At 42.0% G+C, this 23,366-nt stretch overlaps 2 protein-coding genes across 2 annotated transcripts in view; one reads left to right on the top strand and one right to left on the bottom strand.

Annotated features, from left to right (window-relative positions):
* znf280d (zinc finger protein 280D) lies at positions 1 to 21,505 on the top strand. Its single transcript, XM_080458061.1, has 27 exons — positions 1 to 132; positions 5,177 to 5,301; positions 6,203 to 6,411; positions 6,501 to 6,600; positions 6,682 to 6,906; positions 7,002 to 7,076; positions 7,227 to 7,333; positions 7,564 to 7,739; positions 9,695 to 9,852; positions 9,956 to 10,056; positions 10,139 to 10,285; positions 10,807 to 10,941; positions 11,053 to 11,276; positions 11,909 to 12,049; positions 12,156 to 12,224; positions 12,308 to 12,423; positions 12,513 to 12,537; positions 14,586 to 14,958; positions 17,566 to 17,772; positions 18,426 to 18,553; positions 18,663 to 18,765; positions 18,967 to 19,196; positions 19,400 to 19,616; positions 19,833 to 19,940; positions 20,650 to 20,907; positions 21,056 to 21,166; positions 21,261 to 21,505. The coding sequence occupies exons 2-27, from the start codon at positions 5,184 to 5,186 to the stop codon at positions 21,351 to 21,353; spliced, it is 3,954 nt and encodes a 1,317-aa protein (XP_080314187.1). The 5' UTR covers positions 1 to 132; positions 5,177 to 5,183; the 3' UTR covers positions 21,354 to 21,505.
* tex9 (testis expressed 9) overlaps positions 21,487 to 23,366 on the bottom strand; it is an 8,419-nt gene continuing 6,539 nt past the window's right edge. The window contains exons 8-12 of the mRNA XM_080458575.1: positions 23,072 to 23,163; positions 22,669 to 22,842; positions 22,396 to 22,530; positions 21,775 to 21,909; positions 21,487 to 21,690 (exon numbers count right to left, since the gene is read on the bottom strand). Of these exons, the coding sequence (XP_080314701.1) occupies positions 21,613 to 21,690; positions 21,775 to 21,909; positions 22,396 to 22,530; positions 22,669 to 22,842; positions 23,072 to 23,163 (614 nt within the window). The 3' untranslated portion in view covers positions 21,487 to 21,612. The remainder of the gene's footprint in view (positions 21,691 to 21,774; positions 21,910 to 22,395; positions 22,531 to 22,668; positions 22,843 to 23,071; positions 23,164 to 23,366) is intronic.

A 23,366-nucleotide genomic window follows, 5' to 3' on the forward strand; every position in this document is an offset into this window, starting at 1 on the left:
CGCACTCTCCCTGCTGTGTGTTTGATGTACACCCGCACTGTGTGAACCGCGTCCTGCTCAGCCTGCATCTGGACTGGACCTGCTATCAGGACACGGCTTCACTGTGTGATCCAGAGGCTGGATGTGAAGCAGGTAGGCTGAACCGGGGACCCGAAATGTCAAACTATGAGCGCAGTCTTTGTCCCGCAGCACCCCCCCCTCCACAGCCCCGGAGCATGCTAACGGGGATCTGCTAACGTGAACAAGGTCCTGTGATCCACGACTCAAGCTGCTCAGTGATCTGACCATATGGAGATCACATTACCAGGCTGTGGTTTAACCGTGTTGAGGATTTCAGTAATGTGGGAGCACAAACGACAAAAACCACACAGGTTGGCCTTAGCTGGAGAAGCTAACTGCATTCCCAGTAAAGTGGCTAGGCTAACAACAGCAGCTAATGCTACATAGGATCGAACAGAGAGACTTTATTGATCCCAGATGCTGTTCAGGCGATGAAAGCAGCTTTCACGCTTGTTTCATTTACTCACTTCTGGGATTGCATTGTGCAGGAGACAAGTTGGAGCTCAGTTAAAGTTGTTGCATTTACGTTTTACTATTACATTGATCATTGTCGCTGATCTGCATTGATCATCTGTTAATAAGACACTGCTGATGTGCAGTTTGTCTTCACATCATTAGAAATCACAGGTACTCCAATCATTTTGATACAGTTGGGACTGAAAATGTCAATTTTGCAGTCCTAAATTTAAAAATGTGTTTACATAATTGGCTGGGCGACAGTCTTTAAATGTGGAGTTTTCATGATTGTCCCGTGGCGGTTGTCTCTATAGTACAAACACATGCATGTTGGCCTTTATTTGAATGTGATTTTGTGACGGTGAACATGGTAAAAAGATGTCTCTTGTATAGTGCTTTTTCACCACTTGAGCGGCACCCAAAGTGCTGTACAATGTTAATCACAGTCACACACCAATGAAGGCAGCTGCCATGCAAGGCATTCAATCCCTCCATAAGGATGCAGTGTCTTGCTCAAGGACACTTCCGCACATGGACATGGGGATACGTGGCATTGAACCTGCGATCTACTGATTGAGAGTCAACCCCTATATCAATCGAGCCACAGCCGTCCTGCATCTCTCTGGTGCCACGGTGTAGTAAGGCCAAGCTGCCATCTCATAAGAACCAGTTTCTTTTACATTGGCAAGGAGCCAAGTGAAATACCAGTAAGTCACTGCATCTATTATATATATATATATATATATATATATAACCTTGAAAGCCTTCTGAGAATCGTTACATATGAAGCCATTGTGGCTCACTGGTACAATTCTTGCCTCCCAAGTGGGAAACTTTGGTTCGAGACCTGGTCGTTTCAACAAATCTTTCAAAATATGTTTAGTTCGTTTTAATGACATACTTTTAATGACATACTTTTAATTTACCTCCATGTTCAGAGCCATTTACCTAACAATTGACTAGTCTTTTATTTACTTAATTTTGTTGAGAAGCTAGTGGAGGCTCCACTGGTATCCTGCAGCAGCCACCTCCTGCTGTATTTCTTCAAACACACGCTTGGACCAAGAGGCTCCCTCCAGATTGTTTTGGACCTCGAAGCACTGGGTCTCAGTCTCAGTCCGTTGCTGCTCTCACGTTCGGCTGTTAAAGATGGCGGTTCTGCATTTCCAATGGGCTATATAACTCCGCCCCTAGCGCATGACATGTTGGTGCAACACTGTGGCCCAGCAAAGAGTCGATGCTCGCTCAGCACCAGTTTGGAGAGCCCGGAGCTTTGCCTGTGGGAAAACAAAGAACTGCTGCTAAGTGAGGCTCTGGCTCTGAACTAGCACTGGAACCAGCTTGTTGGAAAAGTGGTGTGTGAATTAGTGCCCTGATCATGTTTTGGATTGTTGGAAGAAGGTAGAACCTTCAAACATGCAAACTCCATTCAGAAACTTGAACACTTCTTTGCTGTGGGAAACCCCACTAACCACCGCTTCACCCTGCTATCTTGTTGGAATAAGCCTGTTCTCATTTGAGCTTTAGAGAAGATTTTGATGCAGTTTTCTTAAATAACTGTTTCAGTGTCACTATAAATGACATGGCGTCAACATCATTAGAACTTCTTTAAACATGCTGATGTTATTAATACTTTATTAAAATGGTGTTTGCCTCCTTGCCATATTTGGCACTTATTCATAAACTTCTGTCATTCCTGCTCTTAATGTTACTCTACCAGAATTCTCACGGGAAAAGTAAAAAATTTAGGACCCAGTTTTAGGTTTTTTGCCCATCTATTTTGGAGGAGTGTAACAGTTTTAGCATTTTGTTAAAGAAAAGGCCCAGTTAAGCTGTCCTTGCTCAAACAACCCATCAGTGCAAAAATTGTTTGCAATACATTCATGTAGCATGTTTTAGCTGCAAATATCAAACTACTTCTGTTCACAAATTGTGACGCTCAATTCTTATATCTGTACAAGGGCGAAGTCACTGTGGGAGTCAAGTAGAAGTTTTTGTGGCCCGAAAATGTTAGTTATCAATGACCGCATGTTTGAAAGTCCACCAACATTTCTGTAAGCCCAGCCAGTACATGTAATGTTTTGTTTAATCTAAGAATTATCACTGTTCCTCCATTAAGCTTTTGACGGGGTTTTCATCTTCAGGCCTCAACCAGCCATTGTAGCCTTTTTGGTGACTCAGTGTAGATTGCAGCTGGGGTGGCACAGTGTACCATGAAATATGTCACAAAAGACTGAAGAGCAAAACGTGCTTAACAAAGAAATGCAGCACACATTCTGAAGCTGCTCTGCTTCGTTGAATTGCTCTGCAACACTGAACCAAAGAGGAAGGCTTGGCTCTAAAGAGTTTTTACATGGTCAGTGATTCACTTTGCAAAGCACTTCATCACTTATTGGGCATCATGTATCTCTGCCATGTTCAGATGATTTGAGGATGGATGCGAAGGGATCGGATTGCTGACGGTCTAGTATGTTACATGTAGATTTGGCAGTCAGCAGGTTTTTGTCGATGCAGATGCAGAAAATGTATGCTCCAATTTCACACCCGAGTCCGTTGATGTAACGGTGGCTCTTTATCACATCGGATGCTATTCCTTCCTCCTGCAACCAGAATTTGAACCCACGTCCCCCACACTTGGTGTAAAAACTTAACCTGACATGCTGGGCGTTCAGCAAAAAAACATGTGTGAAGGAAGCTGGGAATTCATTTAGATTTAGGGATCTATAATCATCTTGAGTCAATGAAGCTAATGTGAGCGCTCCGTCCTGCAATGAAAATGTTTTTTAAATTTCTTTACCAGTAATATATATGTAGACGAATTAAACCTGAAACTGCTGAATAAAATGTTTTCACAGTTTAAATGGCACTGAATATGTATCCTAAATATTTAATCACAAAAGCATTATATTAAATGGACTTCACTTATATCGTGAAACAGTTTAAAAACTGAGAAATGTGTTTAACATACAGTGGAGGAAAAAATTATTTGATCCCTCACTAATTTTGTTAGTTTGCTCACTGACGTAGAAGTGAACGGTCTATAATTTTAAAGGTAGGTTCCTTTTAACAATGAGAGATAGAATATCAAAAAGAAAATTCAGAAAACCACATTATATAAAAGATATAAATTGATTTGCATTTTATTAAGTGAAATCAGTATTTGATCCCCTGGCAACCATTAACAATTCTGGCTCCCACAGACTGGTTAAATACTCCTAGTCCTTAGACACACCGGAAAAAAGTTGTTACCTGCAGCAAAGGCGCCTGTGTCAACCAGTCACCTGTACAAAAGACACCTGTCCATGCAATCAATCAGACTCCAACCTCTTGACCATGCGCAAGACCAAAGAGCTCTCTAAGGACATCAGGTACAAGATTGTAGACCTGCAACAAGGCTGGATCGGGCTACAAGACTATAGGCAAGAAGCTGGGTGAGAAGGAGACAACTGTTGGTGCAATCATTCGAAAATGGAAGAAATACACAACACAACGGATTAAAATCCTGCAGTGCCCGCACGGTCCCCCTGCTCAAGTAGGCACATGTACAGGCCCGTCTGAAGTTTGCCATTGATCACCTGAAAGATTCAGAGAAGTCTTGGGAGAAAGTGCTGTGGTCAGATGAAACCAAAATCGAGCTCTTTGGCATCAACTGGACTCGCCGTGTTTGGAGGAACAAAATACTGACTATGACCCCAAGAACACCGTCCCCACCGTCAAGCATGGAGGTGGAAACATCATGCTTTGGGGGTGTTTCTCTGCTAAGGGGACAGGACGACTTCACCGCATTGTTGGAAAGATGGACGGGGCCATGTACCGTGAAATCCTGAGTGACAACCTTCTTCCCCCTGCCAGGGCGCTGAATATTGGTCTTCCAGCACGACAATGACCCAAAACACACGGCCAAGGCAACATAGGAGTGGCTCAAGCAATGGAGTGGCCGAGCCAGTCTCCGGACCTTAATCCCATAGAAAATCTGTGGAGGGAGCTGAAGCTTCGAGTTGCAAAGCGACAGTCTCGAAACCTTAAGGATTTGGAGATGACTTGCAGAGAAGAGTGGACCAAGATTCCTCTTGATATGTGCACAAACCTGGTAATCAACTACAAGAAACCTCTGGCCTCTGTGCTTGCCAACAAGGGTTTTGCCACCAAGTACTAAGCCATGTTTTGCCCGGGGATTGAATATTTTTTTCACTCGATAAAATGCAAATCAATTTTCTGAATGTCCTTTTTGATATTCTATCTCTCATTGTTAAAAGGAACCTACATTTAAAATTATAGACCGTTCACTTCTATGTCAGTGAGCAAACTAACAAAATTAGTGAGGGATCAAATAATTATTTCCTCCACTGTATATCCATTATCACACACACTCCCAACGGTGGCGGCTACCGTGCACGGTGCTTGATCTCTAGTAGCAATTCAGGAGTCGGCGTCTTGCTCAAGGACACTTCGACATGTTGATAGGGTGAGATGGTGGTCAAACTAAAAACCTTTTGACTGGAAAACTGAACATTTAGGGGAGGATACCGTCCGTTAGAAATAGATGGTAGCATATATTTATTATTTGCTTGCAGTAATTGTTTTAAAATCTTCAAAATCAAGTTTGAATGTTGGCCTAACACGTTTTCTTTTCTTTCTTTTTTTTTTGTTTGTTTTGCAGATCCACAATGTCTGAACTTTTCATGGAGTGTGTGGAGGAGGAGCTGGAGCCGTGGCAGAAGCAAGCCTCTGAAGTTCATTTGATAGAAGATGATGATGATGAGCCCATCTTCGTGGGAGTGTTGTGTATGTCAAAAGTTTTCTGTGTTTGCATTTATATTTATTAGTAGGACCAGTATGTGGGATTTGGCAGCATTAGCAGACAGATTACGTTCAGGTTAATTCCCCTCCAGTCGCCATCAGTTTTCAAAGCATGTTGAAAAACCTGCAGTGGCCATGAGACTCTCAAAAAAAACAAAACATTAAAGGTCCTTACTGGTTATTTGCTTTGCCTCTTCTGGGCTGTGATAGGAAGATGATCTATCTTGTAATGCAGCAATGGCACAAATCAATTATATAGACTAGTTGACTCGTCAAAAAAAGAAAAACATTTGGTAAACCGCTTTGCGTTTGCAGATTCGAGTTAAGTGTAAGCAGTGTAACCTTGAGAGGTCGTCGTTGTGATGATCACTGGTTAAACGACGTCGGTGCAGCTTGAGTGCACTGCAAGGAGCGGCAGCTCTCGTTCTTGTATTTATTTAACGCTCGAGTCAAATAACAGACAAACAAAAAAAAAACACAGCAAAAACTGAATGCGAGCACGCTGAGGCTCTTTAACACCCATACGTATGTAAGTACAGTTTTGTAGATTGTCTTTTTTTCTTTTTAAAGATACCTCTCTTAACTTCCCACCACACTGTTTTAAAACTCCAGTTTACTGGAACACAGCTGCAGGCGGTGGACTGCTCTCTGACAACTGGTTTTTTGGTATATGGGGGGAAAAACATGTTTATGTCAGGTTTGAGGCAAACTAACTGGTGGATGTTTAATAAGTTAAGCAACTAATCATGTGTATTTCTACTGTTGACTGCACACAAGTTAAACAGAACAAATTTTATGTACATACTTCACGTGAACCAATTGACGTGGTTCTGCTGCTTTGCACCAAAAGAATTTTTTTTTTTTCTTCTTCTTCAATATTTTACAGCCAATAACCAAAAGGATGGCAAGTCCAACCCTCCTCCCCGTCCTCAGAGGAACATTGTGGGCAAACAAGAAATAAAGCGACCTGTTATTCCGCCGGCTGTTGGCCAGTCACCCGTAGTGCTGCCCCTCAGCATAGCAGGAAACGCCGTCACCGCAGCTCCGCCCACATTGAACACGATGATTCCGCAGCCTGTTATTGTCAATAATCAGGTAGGTTTTCCTATAAACTCTTTATTTTTTGAGAATAATACACAATTACAACACTACCTGTACAAAGTACGTTTGTGTTGTTTCCCCAGGGTTTTATTGTCACTTCTCCGCAATTGGCGAACAACAGGGATTTCATCAATTCCCTTGGGAATCAGTATCCGCCTGGGACGTCGTTTGCAATCGTACCAGGTAAATCTCGGTCTGAAATCCTTCAGAACAGTGACATTTTTGTCCTCTTTTAGTAACAGCTGTGCACCCTCTTTCTTTCAGCGGGTCAGCAGCAGCTCTTTCGGCATGTCACTCCAGGCACGGTGATACCTGGCGCCGTCCACAGGCCGCAGGTGCAACAAATAAGCAACAACGTCGTGACTTTGTCCAACGTTCAGAGTCCCGTTGTGTATTCTGCCCAGTCCAGTCAGCTGCAACTCAGCCGGCCCAACTCACAGGCTCTACAGACCTTCTCTCTGCCCGTAAACGTCAACAGCATCAACAGAGGTAATACTATTAACGCCGTGATTGTACATCACGCCACTGCTTCAATCGGCGGGTAAAGTAGCTCAAATGTGGCCGTTTGATTTCTCCTGATGCAGATCAAAGCGTACTCAAGCGAGGGTTGACGCCACAGGAGTTGGACAGTGCTGTGAAGAGAGTTAAACGTGACCTGCGTAGGTTTTTGTTTTCCTACACATTTATATATATATATATATATACATATATATTAACCAACTAGTGTGATTTACAGTCGACCAACCCTGTCATTTTGGGGCGGATGTGTCCTAATATTGTTTCATTTTTAATTGTCTGCTTTCTTGTAGCTCCTCCAAAGGTAGTGATGAGAGTGGAAAATGGCATAGTGAAGAACACGTGCCCTAATTGTCAAGAGGAATTTCAAACAGATGAGGCACACAAATATCACATACTGGTGAGTTAAAAGTCCTTTGATGTGAAATTGAGCAGTGGGAAGTATGATGGCATAAAGAGAGATCCTCTGCTACTTGAAATGTTGAAGTGGGACAGTGGATCTGTCCTAATGGCCATGACATTAATCGCTCTGTGGCTGAGGAGCTGTATCAACTATGTCATGAAAGTCAGTTTTCCCTAATTCTCACATTAGGCTGAAAAATGAAGTGTTGAAGTTGTCCTTTATTCTAGAACTGCCGTGCAAACCTCGGAAGTGGTTCAGCTCTCAACGCAAACAAGCGCATCATGCTGGTCTCGGAGTTCTACTACGGAACCTTCGAGGGAGACGTGCTCAAGAAAGACGCACAGAAGACCAACAATACGTTCAAGTGCCAAAGCTGCTTAAAAATTCTCAAGAACAATATCAGGTGTGTTCATTTGTTCGCATTATTAGTGACGTGTCCACTAACATACAGCACAATGGGGTTGAAGCGTTCGGGCTGCGCGGACATTCACGCGCAAGTGATTGTGTTTATTTCTTGCTGCAATTCAAGATAAAACCAAATCTGTCCTCTGCCAATAGAGATGAGGGGGGATATATATTTTTCTCTGCCCGAACTGCAGCTTTCCTCTCAGATGGATGACGATATCAGACGATTTCCCTCAGGGGCCTAAAGATGAAAAATGACGGCTAGTTTAGGTGGCGTACAATCGGCTCCTTTGATTAAATAAGTTTACTTTGGAGCATCGCAAAAAAAAAAAAAAAAAGCTTCTGTAAGCTGCTTTTAATGGGGAAACACATTTGTACAGCGAGCGTGCTCTCATGGTCGAGGTCATAGTTCATCCGCAGAAAAATTTCTATTAGGGGAGCTGAGGTAGCACAATGTACGCCACTGAAAAATGGGCCGCGTCTCGTCGGGGCAGGTCGCTGTGGAGCTGCTCCTTACTGCGGCGGGGCACTGCATCATTAAGCAAACCCCAAATTTTTTTGGTGTAATTGCTGATATTATAACGGCCATTATGCATGCTTAAGAAGTGAGATGCGTTGAGAGTACTTCATTTATCATGAAAGCCTTTGGGACCTGGACTATAACCGCTGCATGTACACAGACCATAAATATTCAATTATAGCTCCTCTACTTTGTTTTAATGCAGCTATTTAATACATTGAAAAGTATTCCTCAGAATACTGCGCACACAGAAACCCTAAGAAGTATTTAGATTTATTTAAAAGACTGAATTCAGTCATTTGACATCAATGCACACAATTGTTTTAACTGACAGATTCAAGGTGTAAATGGTAAACATGCTTAAAGAATTTAGTAAAATCTAATTATTCTTTCATATTTGAATATTAATAAACACTGCGTGTCGTTATGATGTCGCAGTAGGAGTCTATCAGAGAGGGAACTTGGTGAAAATATCCCTGTCCCACTTTGTTGGCAATGTGTTGTTTCAAAATGCGACAATTTTCTTAATCTAATTTGAAGAAATTTTCATTTCTAACATTTGATATGTCGCCCTTCTTTATATTGCTATAATCTTTTCACTGATACGTCATTTTAGTCTACTTGGGACATTTGTTTGCCAGAGTAGGAGTCACCATTATTACTTCGTTATTATAAAGTCACCGATACTGCAGTCCTTCAGAACGTGTCTGCCTGCATGTCCACACTAGTTACTTTTTACTCTCATTTCTGCTGATAGATTGCAACCAAAACTAAAAGAGGGAGAATACTGAAGTCCCCAAACTAAAAGAAAAAGTAGGATGGGTGCATGAAAACAATACATTGCATTCATCTGAGGTTATTTGGTAAATAAAGTAGTTGATTCAAGAGTCGAAATGCGATGTACTAATGTTCACATCACATCTGTTTGATGCTCTTCAACAAATGCTAAATGTTTTAATGGGTTGAGCCCCGCAGGAGGGTCATTCTGAGGTCATTGTGCTATTTTATGTAATATATTTTATGTTTTCATTTGTGTTTATTTTTATTATTTAACTTTGGCTTGTTCTTATAAATGTGCAGTGTGCATAATGTGAAGTCTCTCAACACATGCAGCAATTACAGATGTGAAATTAGAATTTTCTCAGTACTCTGCAATTCAACCAAATATATCAAATATGAACGCATTTGACATGGGTGACGTATTTGTGGCTTTCTAGCCATTTTCACTCTTGTCTGGTAACCTGCTGATCCTAACATGTGTGTTTAAGATCAATACACACTGCAAGAACAGAGGAATTTGTTCTCTCTCCCGGCTCTGAGAAAATGACTTTCTCTCTGTTGTGACGTTTGTACGTACTAACCTTTAGTGAGAACATGTGTAATCTGCATTGGGAGTCTTGTGATTAGAAGTTCTCTCTCTGCCTCCTTTCCAGGTTCATGAACCATATGAAACACCACCTTGAGCTGGAAAAGCAGAACAGTGAGAGCTGGGAAAGCCACACCACCTGCCAGCACTGCTACCGACAGTACATGACTCCCTTCCAGCTGCAGTGCCACATCGAGAGCGCTCACAGTCCCATCGAGTCCTCAAGTATAACTCCATGAGACCCGACTTGACCATCTAATGTAGCTCACTCTTTGGAAATTTGTAACTTTGATCGCTTTATCTCTCTTTCTTTTTTTTTTAACCTCAGCCAATTGTAAGATCTGTGAGCTGGCGTTTGAGTCCGAGCAGGTTCTCCTGGAACATATGAAGGGGAACCACAAACCCGGGGAAATGCCTTACGTCTGCCAGGTCCTGCAGCGCTCACTGACTCGCTGTTTGATAAAGTCACCGACACTGAATTTCTTCTTTTTTTTTGGTTGACCCCCTACAGGTGTGCAATTACAGGTCGTCTTTCTTCTCAGACGTGGAGACGCACTTTCGGACTGTCCATGAAAACACCAAAGACCTGCTGTGTCCCTTCTGTCTCAAAGTTCTCCGGACTAGTCATATTTACATGCAGCACTACATGAAACATCAGGTATGATGCTGTTAAGAGTACCATCTTCTCTATACAGTACTGTACAAATATTGGAGGCTGGTGATGCTACTTATCCATCACATAATACCATCAGAAATACCTTTTCCCCTCTCATGCCAGCCTAAAACTTTGCACAGCACAGTCTATTTAATTATTTTTTGTTCTTTACATTTTACTGAATTTGGAAACTCGGTTCACAAGTTGGAGCTCCCTTTTGTTTTGTACTTCTGGCTTTGGGTTTTGGATTGATTTGGCTGTCTAATGAACAGCTCACTGTAATTCATAAACGGCTGACAATAAAAACCTGCTTCTCCTCACCTGCTCTAAAGGAGCAATCAATATGATGGAGTTGGAACCAAATGAAGTTAATTGCATCTCTATTGTTAGCGTTGGAAGAAATCATGCTTGTTCTACTGTTCCAGGGAATCCTGATGAAACATCTCAGCAATTAGCCTCCAGCCACGCCGCTTATTCATCACATTCTTTTGCGTTTCTCTTTCTGTACTTTTTCTGTGTTTCAGAAAAAAGGGATCCATCGCTGTGGCAAATGCCGACTGAATTTCCTCTCCTACAAGGAGAAAATGGAGCATCGGACTCAAGTCCACAAGACGTTCAGGAAACCTAAAGCCCTGGAGGGTCTTCCTCCGGGTACAAAGGTCTGAAATAGTCATTCAAAGATCATTTTGTTGTTAATCTTTTGTTTATTTTTCCATCCCCTTCGGATGAACGCAGACACAATTATTACGCATGTTGTTTGACTGTTGCAGGTGACCATTCGAGCTTCCCTCACGGGAAAGGCACCAGCAGTGGCAGCCTCAACAGGTTTCGTCGCCAGCCCAGAAACGACGAGTTTCAATCATCAGCCCAAACCTCCGTTCACTGCTACAAAGTTCAAAACAAACGTTGCCGGAGCGGGCAAAACCAAGACGACTGCGGCCAGGAAGCAAGACCGCCGAGTAACCACGCACAATCTGGCCCTCCAGAACCTCAGGTTATAAGCTGAGCATTTCTACAACAGCCGTCACAAACATACGTAAAATACAGTCCCAACTGAAACACACTAGCTGAGGTTACGTGGAAGATTCACTGAAGGGGGGGAGGCGGGGGGGGGGTAGCAATTTGCTACAGAAATCTATTCAAGTCCACCTTTGAGCTCCTCGATTCATTCAGGGTTCCCCAGCCCACCGCCCCCCCCCCACCACCTCCCGAGCGTTCATGTCAGGGTGGGAGCAAATTAATGGCGGTTGTTAAAGCCGACCAGCACGCAAAGTAGCTAATTGGCTTTCAATTAATTTTCTGGACACTCTTCATTAGGCAGACTAAAAATAATCCAGTGTGTAGGAGGACTTCTTTAAACAATTAATGAGTTATATTTGCTTTTATAGCCGCAGTAATCAAAGACAAGGCACTGCTTTTAGTCTCATGCAATGGAACCAGGCACCGAGGACCTCTGCTACAGTCAATGTAGTAACTCACTTGTCTTATTGTGGCAGATGCAGGAACTAGTATCTTGGTAAAATGCCACATTGGTAATGAGAGGGAATCAAAGTATTAAATTACTTTGTTAGAAGATTTGACTGCATGAGGAGAAGCTCCTTCACTGACCTGACTGTATGCTTGCAGCATCGACGGAGAACATTATACCTGCATTGAATGCAACGCACACGTCGACGACTTCTTTGCTCATTACCCGATGGTTTCAAATTGTGGCGCTTGCAAATATCGAACAAGTTGCAAAGTGTCCATCAGCAATCATATGATAAGGTGAGTAACAACAATTTATTTATTTATCAGTGCCATTTATGTTCTCTCTGTCGGACAAATCTTAGAATAAATGTGTTCTGCACCTTTCTTTTCTCTTATTTTTTAGATTCCACAGCACCATCACCAAAAACAGATTCCTCAAAATGGACCACAAGAAACACTCGTCAGCATTAAAGTGAGCTCAGAAGCTCTTTTACAAATCAGGGGGTTTAGATTTGAGCCTGAATGTAACAGAAAAAATGTTTCTCTCTCTTACAGATTAACTCTGGTCTGTCTCAACTGTGACTTCCTCGTGGACGCATCAGGTGGCGACTTGATGACCAAACACCTAAACGATCGACCAAATCACTCGTGCAAGGTCATCCAGGAGAGAGGTAGGATTTTCTCCTCCAGCCACAAGAGTCACGGCTTGTTTTTAGTGTCACACGTTTCTTGAAAAGGCTTTGTCTTGTTTTTAACCCAGCAGATGTCAAAGCCAAAGATCGAGTGTGAGTAGAAACTAACTACCCACATCACATCCTGTTGTCTACTTTAATTCTGTCCAATCGTGCTAAAGGCCGGAGTTTGATTCTTAAAGGGGTACTCTGAGTTGATGCCGCACTTCCATGCATTCATGCACATTTTAAAAAGTGAAAATAAAAGCAGCTGGATTTTAGGATGGAAATCTGGTTATAAGTGCCACAAGCACTGGAATCTACCACTTCCCCTGTTAGGACGGCGATACTCACAGCTGCATACTCCACAATGTGAAACGTATTTCTTTCTTTATCCACCAGTAGAATTGTTCAGTGCTGAAACATCAGTCCTCACAGACTTTACGTTCCTGTCTCCAGGATGTTCTGTTTCCAGTGAATAAAGACACTCGTCCATCTATCATTGTCCTCAACACTATCTGATCTCTAAGCGTTTGTCCTTTATGTCATTACTATAGAACTTAAAAGTTGCCTTACGAGGACAGCAACACAACAAAATGACATTTAACTTACTTTTTTTTTTTTACATTTTTGCAAAACGGAGCTCAATCAGCTGTTTCAGAGGAAAGCTAGAAGATTCCCATAATGCATTGAGTTTGTGGAGATCCACTGCTAATGCAATGACCACAGCAAACCAGACTCAATCAGGCATTAACAACATTTATCAAACCCTCTGGCATCGACCACAAGTCAAGGATGAAATTTTAATAATAGAAAAACGCATGTGATGAATTGAAAGCTTCATATGCAGACGTACAGTCTGAACTATTCAAGTTGATTGTGGCAGTGATGCATGCCACCGTCGGCGTCACCCACAGAGGCACCAAGTCAGATGTTGTCAAAACCATTATTCTTTTGTTGAATTAAACCAAAACTGAAAACACACACAGATCCCCAGCCTCTTTCAGGCTCTTTCGCAGCCTCTTGTGTCTCCCGCCTGTCACCCCGTGTGTCCGGGCGGCTCCTCCTTTATGGGCAGAGAGGTGAAGCAGCACACTTGATTCCCATCAGGGGCTTAATCCCCTCCCTGCCACAGTGATCTTGTAAACTGATGTTCTAATTCTTTATTGCTAACAGCAGTTCTCTAATGAGAAATTGGATGAACTTGAATTCTGTCACAATAGTGTGATGTCTTGGTGAATGCAGGGAATTGCAGAAAACTGAAGTCGGCAGAGCCGCTTCTGGAGTGAAAAGGAAAATAAAATAAAATTAATAAAAACGTTACCTTCGGTACCACAAAGAACCATGTTCAACAAAACAATGCAAGAGGTTTTAAAAATAACTTGGAAGAAATTCAATGACAGAATGAATGAAGAATGTTAACCCGCTGTTTTTTCGTATCATACTTCCAAACTGCATGTTGACATGTCTGATTTGATAATTGCAATTTTTGTTTTGTTGTTTTGGGTTTTTGCTTTTAGGTTGTACACCTTCTAGGTTATCCCATTGACTGTATGGGAAAGGCAGAAATAAGCCACTGGCTTCAGCTTATTCCTTTTCTTGCTCATTGAAAGTGAGCAGTGTTTTGTCTGTGTTTGTATTTTATATGAGTCGAGTTTGATTAAAAGCTCAACTCATATCATCATCATTTGATCACCAGTTATAAAAAAAAAAATTTAATTTATTATTGTCATGTCGAAGGACTCCCTGGTTCTACAGAAATATTGCTGGCTGAGCTTTGCAGTGAAGCTGAGCTCCACAGCTCCTACATAGAAGTTCTTGCTTGTTACAGCGCTATGATAAGAAGACTGACCAGGTGCTCTTTCTTTTTGTAACAACCCCATCTTAAGCTTTGGGTGGGGGTCATGACACTCCATCACCTCTCAGGCTACACATTATGCTCCGCGAGTGACCAGAAAACCTCCTAAGTCTACAAATGAGTGCCCCTTTAAGATGACACAAGAATGTTTCTTGAGAAAATCATCTTATGTTGAACGTCTCCTAAAATCTACAGAAGCTGTTGAGAAATGCTGAAAGACTAGGACAATGTTTCATGAAAACGTGTTGCTGCAACTATGCTAATCAGAAATACGTTTCTATGATGTTTCACTGCACCGTAACAGGCTTCTCCACGTGAGCCCGCCAGCTAAAGCCCAAGTGTTGCCGTCACCGTCGGGACCCGCTACAACGCCAAAGGAAACGGACGAGAACGACGCAGAGAGTCCCGCACCGGAAAGTGAAACTGTTGCCAGTGTCGCGCCACTGGATTCAGAGCCCATGTCACCCGCCGACTATCAGGAAGAGGTTTCCACTGAAATTAGCCTTACCGAAGATTCCTCGAAAGAAGAAATGGCGTCCGAGGCATGCATGTCCAACCAGACAGAACAGGTTTCAGATCTCTGTGAGGAACTGGTACGGAACTCGGAGAGTCCAGAAGACGACGGCAACCCTCCGGTCTCCGAGGCCGAGCCCACAGATGAGGAGCAGTCACCTAAAGCAGACTGAACATGTATCATTTACACAATGCTCCAATACTGAACATTGACATTGTAAAAATTACTGTCAGTTTTTTTCCCCACACTTGTTGTGGTCGTGATCCCTTTTTTTTTTTTTTTTTTTTTTTAAGGAAATAATCTCCAGAGTCAAATCATTGGCAACACCAGTTTTAATAAAATTAGTGAAAATGTTGACAGGTTTGTTGACTCCTCTGTAACGTACATTGTCTAACTATGTAAAATGTAGTTATATTTCTAGATAAAAGTGCATCCACTTTTTCTTGCCTAGTAAATGTTGTGGTGGGGGGATTTCGCAGTAACATCACATGAATATTCTGCACTTTGACTCGCTCCAGACCACTGACTGTCTTTCATCGCACTTTAAGGGGTGATGGTATACTCGGTTGTTTTTATATATTCTAAGGAAAACAAAAGTCCCCATTTATACTGTGCTGGTTCTGTGTATAGCCCTTCACTCGTTGCTTGTCTGGGTTTTTAAGTTTTTTAGTGTCGCTTCTTTTACAGGTAGGTAATGTATTAGAAGTTTTATCTAAGTTTAAATCCAAAAAGATTCCTCACACAACCTCTGTATATGGTTCTGGGCTTTTTTAAGTTCCAACTGTTGATGTGAAATGAAGCACCTGTACTAGTGGACATTATCTTTGAGGCCATGAAGAGTGATTTTAATAGTGCTTAGAATTCCTGATGTCAGTGATTTGAATGTAAAACGCCGTTTGAATTTAGACTGAACTGTCAGTGGTTTTGAGGATACATGCTCATGTTTCAGTAGTAAAATGTGCATGTGGTCTTATGCAAGTATTCTGGTTTGAATTGAGTTTAAGTGCAGCGTATTCTAATTAGATATTCTAGATTTGTTTTTTTTTGTTTGTTTTTTTTTTGGGGGGGGGGGGGGGGTTCCTGTTTTTCTTTTTCTTAAGTCTATCCTTTGGTTTGTAGTTAGCTGACATTTGATAGATTCTAGTCTGAATTTGCAAGACCGAGACGTGTCTTCTTCAAAAACAATTATGAGCATATGTATACGGAATACTACAGTCCAGTTCTCATTGGAGGAGGGGGTTGTCAGCTTTGTGAATGATGTGTATTGGTGGGAGGCTTTATAAGTGGGACAACTGTGGAATGTTTACTGAAAAAGAGTCCCGAAATAGGTTTTAAGTGTGTAAGTGAGAGTGAGGTACTATGTTTATTCATAGGTTTTGAAAAAGACTTGCTTTACTGTATATACAAGTGAAAGTTTGTAAATGCATCAATGTCTGTGACGACTCCATAACTAATCCACACAACCTGTTTTGACGACATTCCTTAAAGATGTTGTGTTCCTCTGAGGACACTTTCACCTCAGAGCTCAATGAGTTTGGAGTTTTCTCATGATTTGTTATGTAAATAAAACTTTATTACAATATTTGATTCGCTGTTTCTCAGTGTTGCTTTTCAAAACATCCAAACCAACTCATAGGATTATTCTAAATGTGCTGTAAAGCATTAACGTCACTGATTAGCCGCAGCAGGATTTGATTTTGTTGGCGGTCCCTGGAGTTTCAGAGAGAAGACCAGCAGCAGCAGAGCTGCTGTTTGTTTCTGTCCTGCTCCTTGAGACAACTTTGGCACAACTAATGCTTTCATAGCCCTGAAAGTACATTACCTTACCATTCTTAGAGCTCACTGTGAATATTGGTAATAATTCTCAGCCGTCTGATTTATTGCTGTTACTCATTAGTTCTTGTGCCGAAGATGCAAGGTGCAAAGATTACTATCCGAGGCTTCCTTTTTGGGGGCACGTAACTAGTCGAGTACCGTTGGGAGCACGGACAGAAAAAGCACATTAAAACGTGGAAAGGTTGAGAATAGTTTGCTATTCTTTTGTTAATGATTCAGCTGACTGTTTCAGGAAAAACTGCAAAAAAAATTCCCATACAAAGCGTCTGTTGCCATGGAGATGCTGCAGCTACAAAATGTCCTCTGAAATGTTCTAGTTCATTATCCGACGCAGAGTTCTGCAGCCTGCTACTAATTGTGTCTTCCCAGCAACAAGACACATCCAAAAGTAACTTTCTTTTTCATATAACAACTTAATTATGTGAATGGCACAAGGCATATGCAATTACACTTTTACAATCAATCTGAACATAATTTTGTGTGTGGGATTGTATTTTTGTAAGGTTTCATACATTCATGGATATGTTTATATAATTTAATTTGTTCATGGGGAAAAAAATGTACATCCCAAAAAATTCTATTTCCATTTCTATTTTATAATTTTTTTCATTTAGTATTTAGTTTAACTTTCGCGGATCTGACGTCATTAGCTGAGCCGACGACGCTGCGTCGTTTCCAGGACTACAACACGCCAAACAACCGCGCGAGAGGAGTGAGAAACTCTTCAGGGTCTAACTAACTTCAAATCTGTCAATCCAACAAGATTGACGTGCGAGACACTTAAATCGGGGCTAAGTGAAGGAGGCGAGACTCAACGAAAAGCAGGAAGATGGTAAAACGTCGTTGTTTGTCAGTTAGCTCGTGTACTAGCAATTCTGTGGTTTCATTCCCCAGTGTGCGTGTGCGCGCGCGCGTGTGTTTGCTCCTCACGCAGAGCGGCCACCTGAGGCGCGTCCACGAGCAGAAGTTAATACAGCGACAGGTTCAGGAGCAGCACCGGGAGCAGGAGACCAGACGTCTGGACAGAGAGAGACAGGTGCAGGCCGGACAGAAGGACGAGCACCGGTCTGAGGACAAGAGACTCCTCCGACACGCGCAGGAGACGCTCCAGCAGAGGGAGCTAGAGAGCGCTCAGCTCAGGGTCTGTTGCTTTACGTTGTTTCTACACAGGTGGATGCAAGCACTCATATAGGACCTTATCTGTTCTCCACGGACTGACGAAATACTATTTTAGTTCTGTTTTCTCAACACAGAGACACAAACATAGTAGAGCCTGATAAATTAACTGATACAGAAGTCATCTTGAACGATGAACAATTTAGTCTTCTATTAAACCTGGTCAACATTGCACTTCAATTAATCAGACATATTTCAGTTGATTGGTGGAAAAAGTTAGATTGATAGATTGGTGATCTGCAAAAAGATTTACAGCCCAAACAATGACAGACGGTTCAAAACTACCACTTGTTAAGTCATTCTTTAGTTCTCATATAAGCCTCTAGTTTTCATCATTCAGATTTTGGCTGATTACAACAAACATGTAAGACGCAGCAATCTTGCAGCTATTTTTAATGAAATGTACAGTCCGCTCATCTTGTTATTTTGCATTTATTTTGTCATTGCTTTCAATTGTCATTGCGGTTTTGTGTATTTTTCCTGTTGTCATTTGTCTTTTTGTGGTCATTTTCAATTTGTTTTTGCCTTTTTTGTGTCTCTCTCTGTCAGGGACGTCAATGTCTTTTGATGTCTTTTTGTGAGTCGATGCAATTAATCAGAATTAAACTTGCCTTGCAGGCAGAGGAGGTGAGATTAAACAGGAATAGAGAGTTGGAACAAGAGGAGAGAATTGCTAAAGAGCTGGCTCGCATCGCGTGCGAGAAGCAGAGAGAAGAGAAGATGAGGCAGCACATTATAGAAAACAGGTACTCACTCCGCTCAATATAGTGAATTAATGAATATTCTATTCTCCATGCTCTTGTCTCTTTATGGTCTTTGGTATTTTTAAAGTATTCTACAATCTACACTTTACAGTGTGGAGCTCCGGGAGTTGGATTCAAGACTAAAGAGTGTCTATACGCAAAGAGAAGTAGTTGCACAGCTTGCAGAGATGGAAGTTATGAAGTTGGAAACCATGGTATGTGCATTGCTGGTTCAGTTCATTTTATTTCTTGCATTTTACTTTTAGCGTAGGTTCTCTAAATCGTAATAAATGTTGAAAGTTTCTATTCGTCCTAAATATAATAGGGGCAGACGTTGGACCTTCCCTACCGGCTGAACTATTTGAGGTGCAGAAATGAAAACAGTATTTTTCTCTCTTGCGTCTCTGTGACATTAGCATGAGGAGGCAGAATTTGCCCGCAAGATGAAGGGCGAATGGGAGCGAGCAGAAGCTGAACAGCAGAAGCTGGAGCAGAAACAGCAGGAGGAGGCAGCGCAGTACCAACGGGAGCTGGACTGGCAGATGATAGAGAGGGAGAAAAAACGGCAAGAGGCATTCGAGGAGTCCCTCAGGGAGAGGCTCATGGTGGAAGAGATCGTCCGGAAAGTTTATGAGGAGGATCAGAAGTGAGTCAGCATGAATAACAAGCATACACTATGACCTTAAAGTCGTGACTCACTCAAGTCAGAACTTGCCATATTTCAGTGTGAGTTTGTGTCTCAAACATAAGAATCCACTCACACCTGGATTCTGTGTTTGACTAACATGGTGAACGTGCTGACACGGCACATTATGATTAGTTCTGAGAGAACCCATGGTTTCCTGACAGGGAGCGAGAGCTGAAACTGGAGAAAGTCAGAGCCACTCAGCGGAGCATTGAAGACTTCCAAAGACAGAAGGCCGAAGCGAGACGCATCGAGCAAGAAAAGTTGGAGGCCGAGAACAGACGCGTCATGGAGTTTGCAAAGCAGAAAGAGCTGACAAAGGAGAAAGAAGTGGCAAAGACAAAAGAGAGAGATGACGCAAAGGAGCAGCTCTATAAAAAGGTTGAGTTTATGTTTTTGCCCTTTTCCTAAAAGCCAATCCACAGCGGCTTGCAAAAGTATTCGAGACTTATCACATTAAGTCCCAATAAAATACAATTACATTTGTGGGCGTAATGTGACGACGTGTGGAGAAGTTGTATGAATACCTTTTGCAAGCCACTGCACCTATGACTGGAATGAGAAGCACCAAAGTCAACTCACATTTCTGTGTTGTAGGTGGCCGAGCAGATGGAAACAGAGAGGCAACAGCGGGAGGAGATGGAGAGGATCCGTGAGGAATTTTATTTGGAGGAACAGATAGAGGCCAGCAGACAGCGAGAGATCGTAAGAATCGTCACCGCATTGTCTTACTTCTTCAAGTATGATGTTTTACAGGCGTAACGTCAAGAGAGAATGCTGTGGATACCGCTGTAAATACATCGCAACGTGTATTTTATACATCCATCCACTTCCTGTAGCGATTAGTCCTGTGCATGGCCACGGCGGCGTTGGGGCTCCGGCTTGTATTTGAACCCGGACACTGTTGCTGTGATGCGGGAGTGCGAACCACTGCGCCACCGTGCAGCTGCATTTCATACAGTCGATCTCTCATCATTTTCTTATTAGCTGGTATATTATATTATATGTCACGAAATCTGTTAAGAAGTTGGAACGCACCTCTTTTGTCTTGTATTGAACAATTTCCCTGATTGATCAACACGTCTCAGTTGAAGTTGGAATATTATTACAAGCAAAACTGATGTTATCTTAAAAAGTAGGACCAGGGAGCAATAATCAGTGAGCAACTTATCTTCATCACATTTCCTTTTCATTCAATATGCAAAATGTGTTCTATCAATAATATATATATATATTATGAAAAACTTTTGGATCCAAATTTGTAAACTTCCACTATCAAGAAGTCAGCGGGACAAGCGTCCCTGCTGTCTGTCACAGAGCCTCTGAAGCCTGGACCTGAGCCTGGTGACACTTTGACTTCCACAGTCATTTGCACCTGAATGATTGTTAAAGTTCAAAGTGTTTTGCTCAACAGGAGGAGATGGAGAATAAAGTCAGACAGAGGCTGATGATGCAACAAACCATCCAGGAGCAGCTGGCTTTCAAAGAGATGCGCAGGCAGGCAGAGAAGGAGGAGGAGGAGGCCTTCACCAAAACCATGATGGCTAAGTTTGCAGAGGACGACCGCGTTGAGCAGATGAACGACCGGAAACGACGCCTGAAGAAACTTGAACACAAGCAGGCCGTGGAGAAGCTGCTGGAGGACAGACGGCGCCAGCGTGAGATGGACTTGGTATGAAGCACACCGTCTCTGTGCAGATTAACGGCAGCAGATAGATGTTTACACTTTAACATCTTTTGGCACTTGTCCCGGATTTAATGATTCTTTTCGATTTTTCTTCAACTCTCTGAAAAAAATAATCCTGCTCCCTCTCTTGAAGGAGTGGGAGGCTCAAGAACGAGCGATTGAACAGGAGAAGGAGAAGGTGCGCAGACAGATAATCGAGGAGGAGAAGCAGCGACGTCTACAACTCCTCAGTCACTTTACGAAGGTCAGAGGGAGTGTGTGGGTCAGAAACCATTTTGTTGGCTTACAAATCATATGTAGATACATAACACATGTATGATTGGTGTGTCTGCTCTCAGGATTTGCTCCAGAAAAGATACCAAGGAGATGATGATGATGATGATGATGATGATGAAGGTCTAAATGAAAACTTTGACAGTTTGAAACTCTGACATCTTCTCTGAGGACGGCTGGGACAGCAACGGCCAAACGTTTCTCCTTCAGTTTGCCACCAGGGGGCAGTTTCATCTCTCTGAATAGGTTGCAGGCTTGAGTGACCATTTGCAAAAATACAAAAGAATATTAAAGTCAGTCCAGAAGTGGCAGACTGTGTTTTTTATTTGAACTGTGATTCAGAAAATGTGAAGAGTTTGTCTTTCAAAAAAGAAAAAAAAAAAAAAAAGGAAAAATGTTATATATATATGTGTGTGTTTATGACTGTCCCCAGTCCAGGGCTTTCATGAACTCTTCTTCTGTGAAGGACAGCAACTTAGCAGCTTCAAAGTGCGTCTGCACACACAGAGACACTGTTATAGGGTTTTCATTAAAAACTTTAAACAGCCACTTTAACCAGGAGGATGTGGAGGCGCTTACCTTCTGTCTTTTGAGAATGTCGATCAGCTTGAGCTGTTTCTTAAATTCCACGACGAGTTCTCCTTTCTGCTTTTTCAGCATTTTGTTTTCAGCAAGCAGGTTTTCTTTACTCTGATGTTCCTCACTGATCTTTTCCTTTGAAACAATTTGAATATGAACGGGCGAAACCATAGTTCTGAAGGACTTAAATAAAGATTACAAATGTTTTTGTGTGCTTTCCTGCCGACAATTTATAAATCAGTCGGAATCTCAGGGTACCTTAGTGAGATTATTTTATCATAGTGATAAAGTAGCTACAGTCAATCACCGATTAACAACCAGGCACACACACACACACACACACACACACACACACACACACACACACACACACACACTGGTTCATTGGTTTAATTCTGAGAAATTGTGAAATAAATCTAAAACATTAATAACTGAGAAATGTCAGTACGCTTGAGTATCTTTTGAATAACATAAAGGCCAACATAATGAAATGTAAATAAACCTTCAGTTAAAGATTAAAGTAAAAAAATGACCTTTTACTATCCGTCCAAGTGTCCAGCTTGTGACCTCCATTATTACAAAGTGTGCTGTAAGTGAACCATTCATCTGTTGTGTGTTTACCTTGTTGGTCTGTTTGATCTGGTTGAGTTGAGTCTTCAGCTTCTCCACCTCTTCCAGCGCTCGGTTCAAGCGAACCTCCGCAGTGCCGTGGGCAGCTGCAGCTTGTTTATGGGTTCGATTCAGATTTTCTATTTCCTACACAGAGCACAGCCAATTATGTGAATGACGGAGGAGCTTGTTGTCAAAGATTCAATCAGATAAAGACGCATGCTGTCGGTCTTTACACGTCAAATATGAAGCATGCTCTGAGTTAGGGCTCCAGCTGATACGAACTTTGTGCAGACGCGACACTTGCAGCTGAAGACCGTCACATTTCCTGGCAGAGTCCTCGGCGAAAGTCCTGTGCTTCTCTATCTGCATTTGCTGGACGTTTGAGGACTTCTGCAGGCGCGCTCGATCCTCCTCCAGCTCCTTCATTTTTGCACACAGCTTTGTGTTTTCATCATCCTACAACAGCAGAAACTTAAAGGTCAAACTAATTTGTTAGAAACAATGATGTAGAAGCAAAGATAACGTCACAGTTTTATAATCTGGTGCATCAATGAAGAGCAGAAACATGATTATCATTTTATTTTTAACTCCAACGGCTGGTCAGGTCAAACTCAATCTTAGGACAAAGAATAAAGTCTTAAAGAGAGTCTTACTCTCTTTAATAACTCTTAATGTAGTTTAGCACCTTTTTGTAAAATTCACAAGACAGCTGGTCCAGTTCTTCCTGCATGATCCGTAATTTTGCCTTTAGAACTCGCATTTGAGCATCTGCAATGCCTTAAAAGAGAATAAGAAAAATGACAAACACACAAAAAAATATATACATTTAACCCTCATCAAACATGAATCGTTTAAAATGCAAGCTTCACTTACACTTAAATTGAGGTTCTGAAATTGAGAAACACTGCAGGTAATGTTTTTAAGCAGTTAGTCTTCCCCCAGACTCAGACTTTCTACTGTTACATGTGACATTTAACATA

The sequence above is a fragment of the Lipophrys pholis genome (assembly GCF_963383615.2).
Source record: "Lipophrys pholis genome assembly, chromosome: 2".
Taxonomy (NCBI): domain Eukaryota; kingdom Metazoa; phylum Chordata; class Actinopteri; order Blenniiformes; family Blenniidae; genus Lipophrys; species Lipophrys pholis.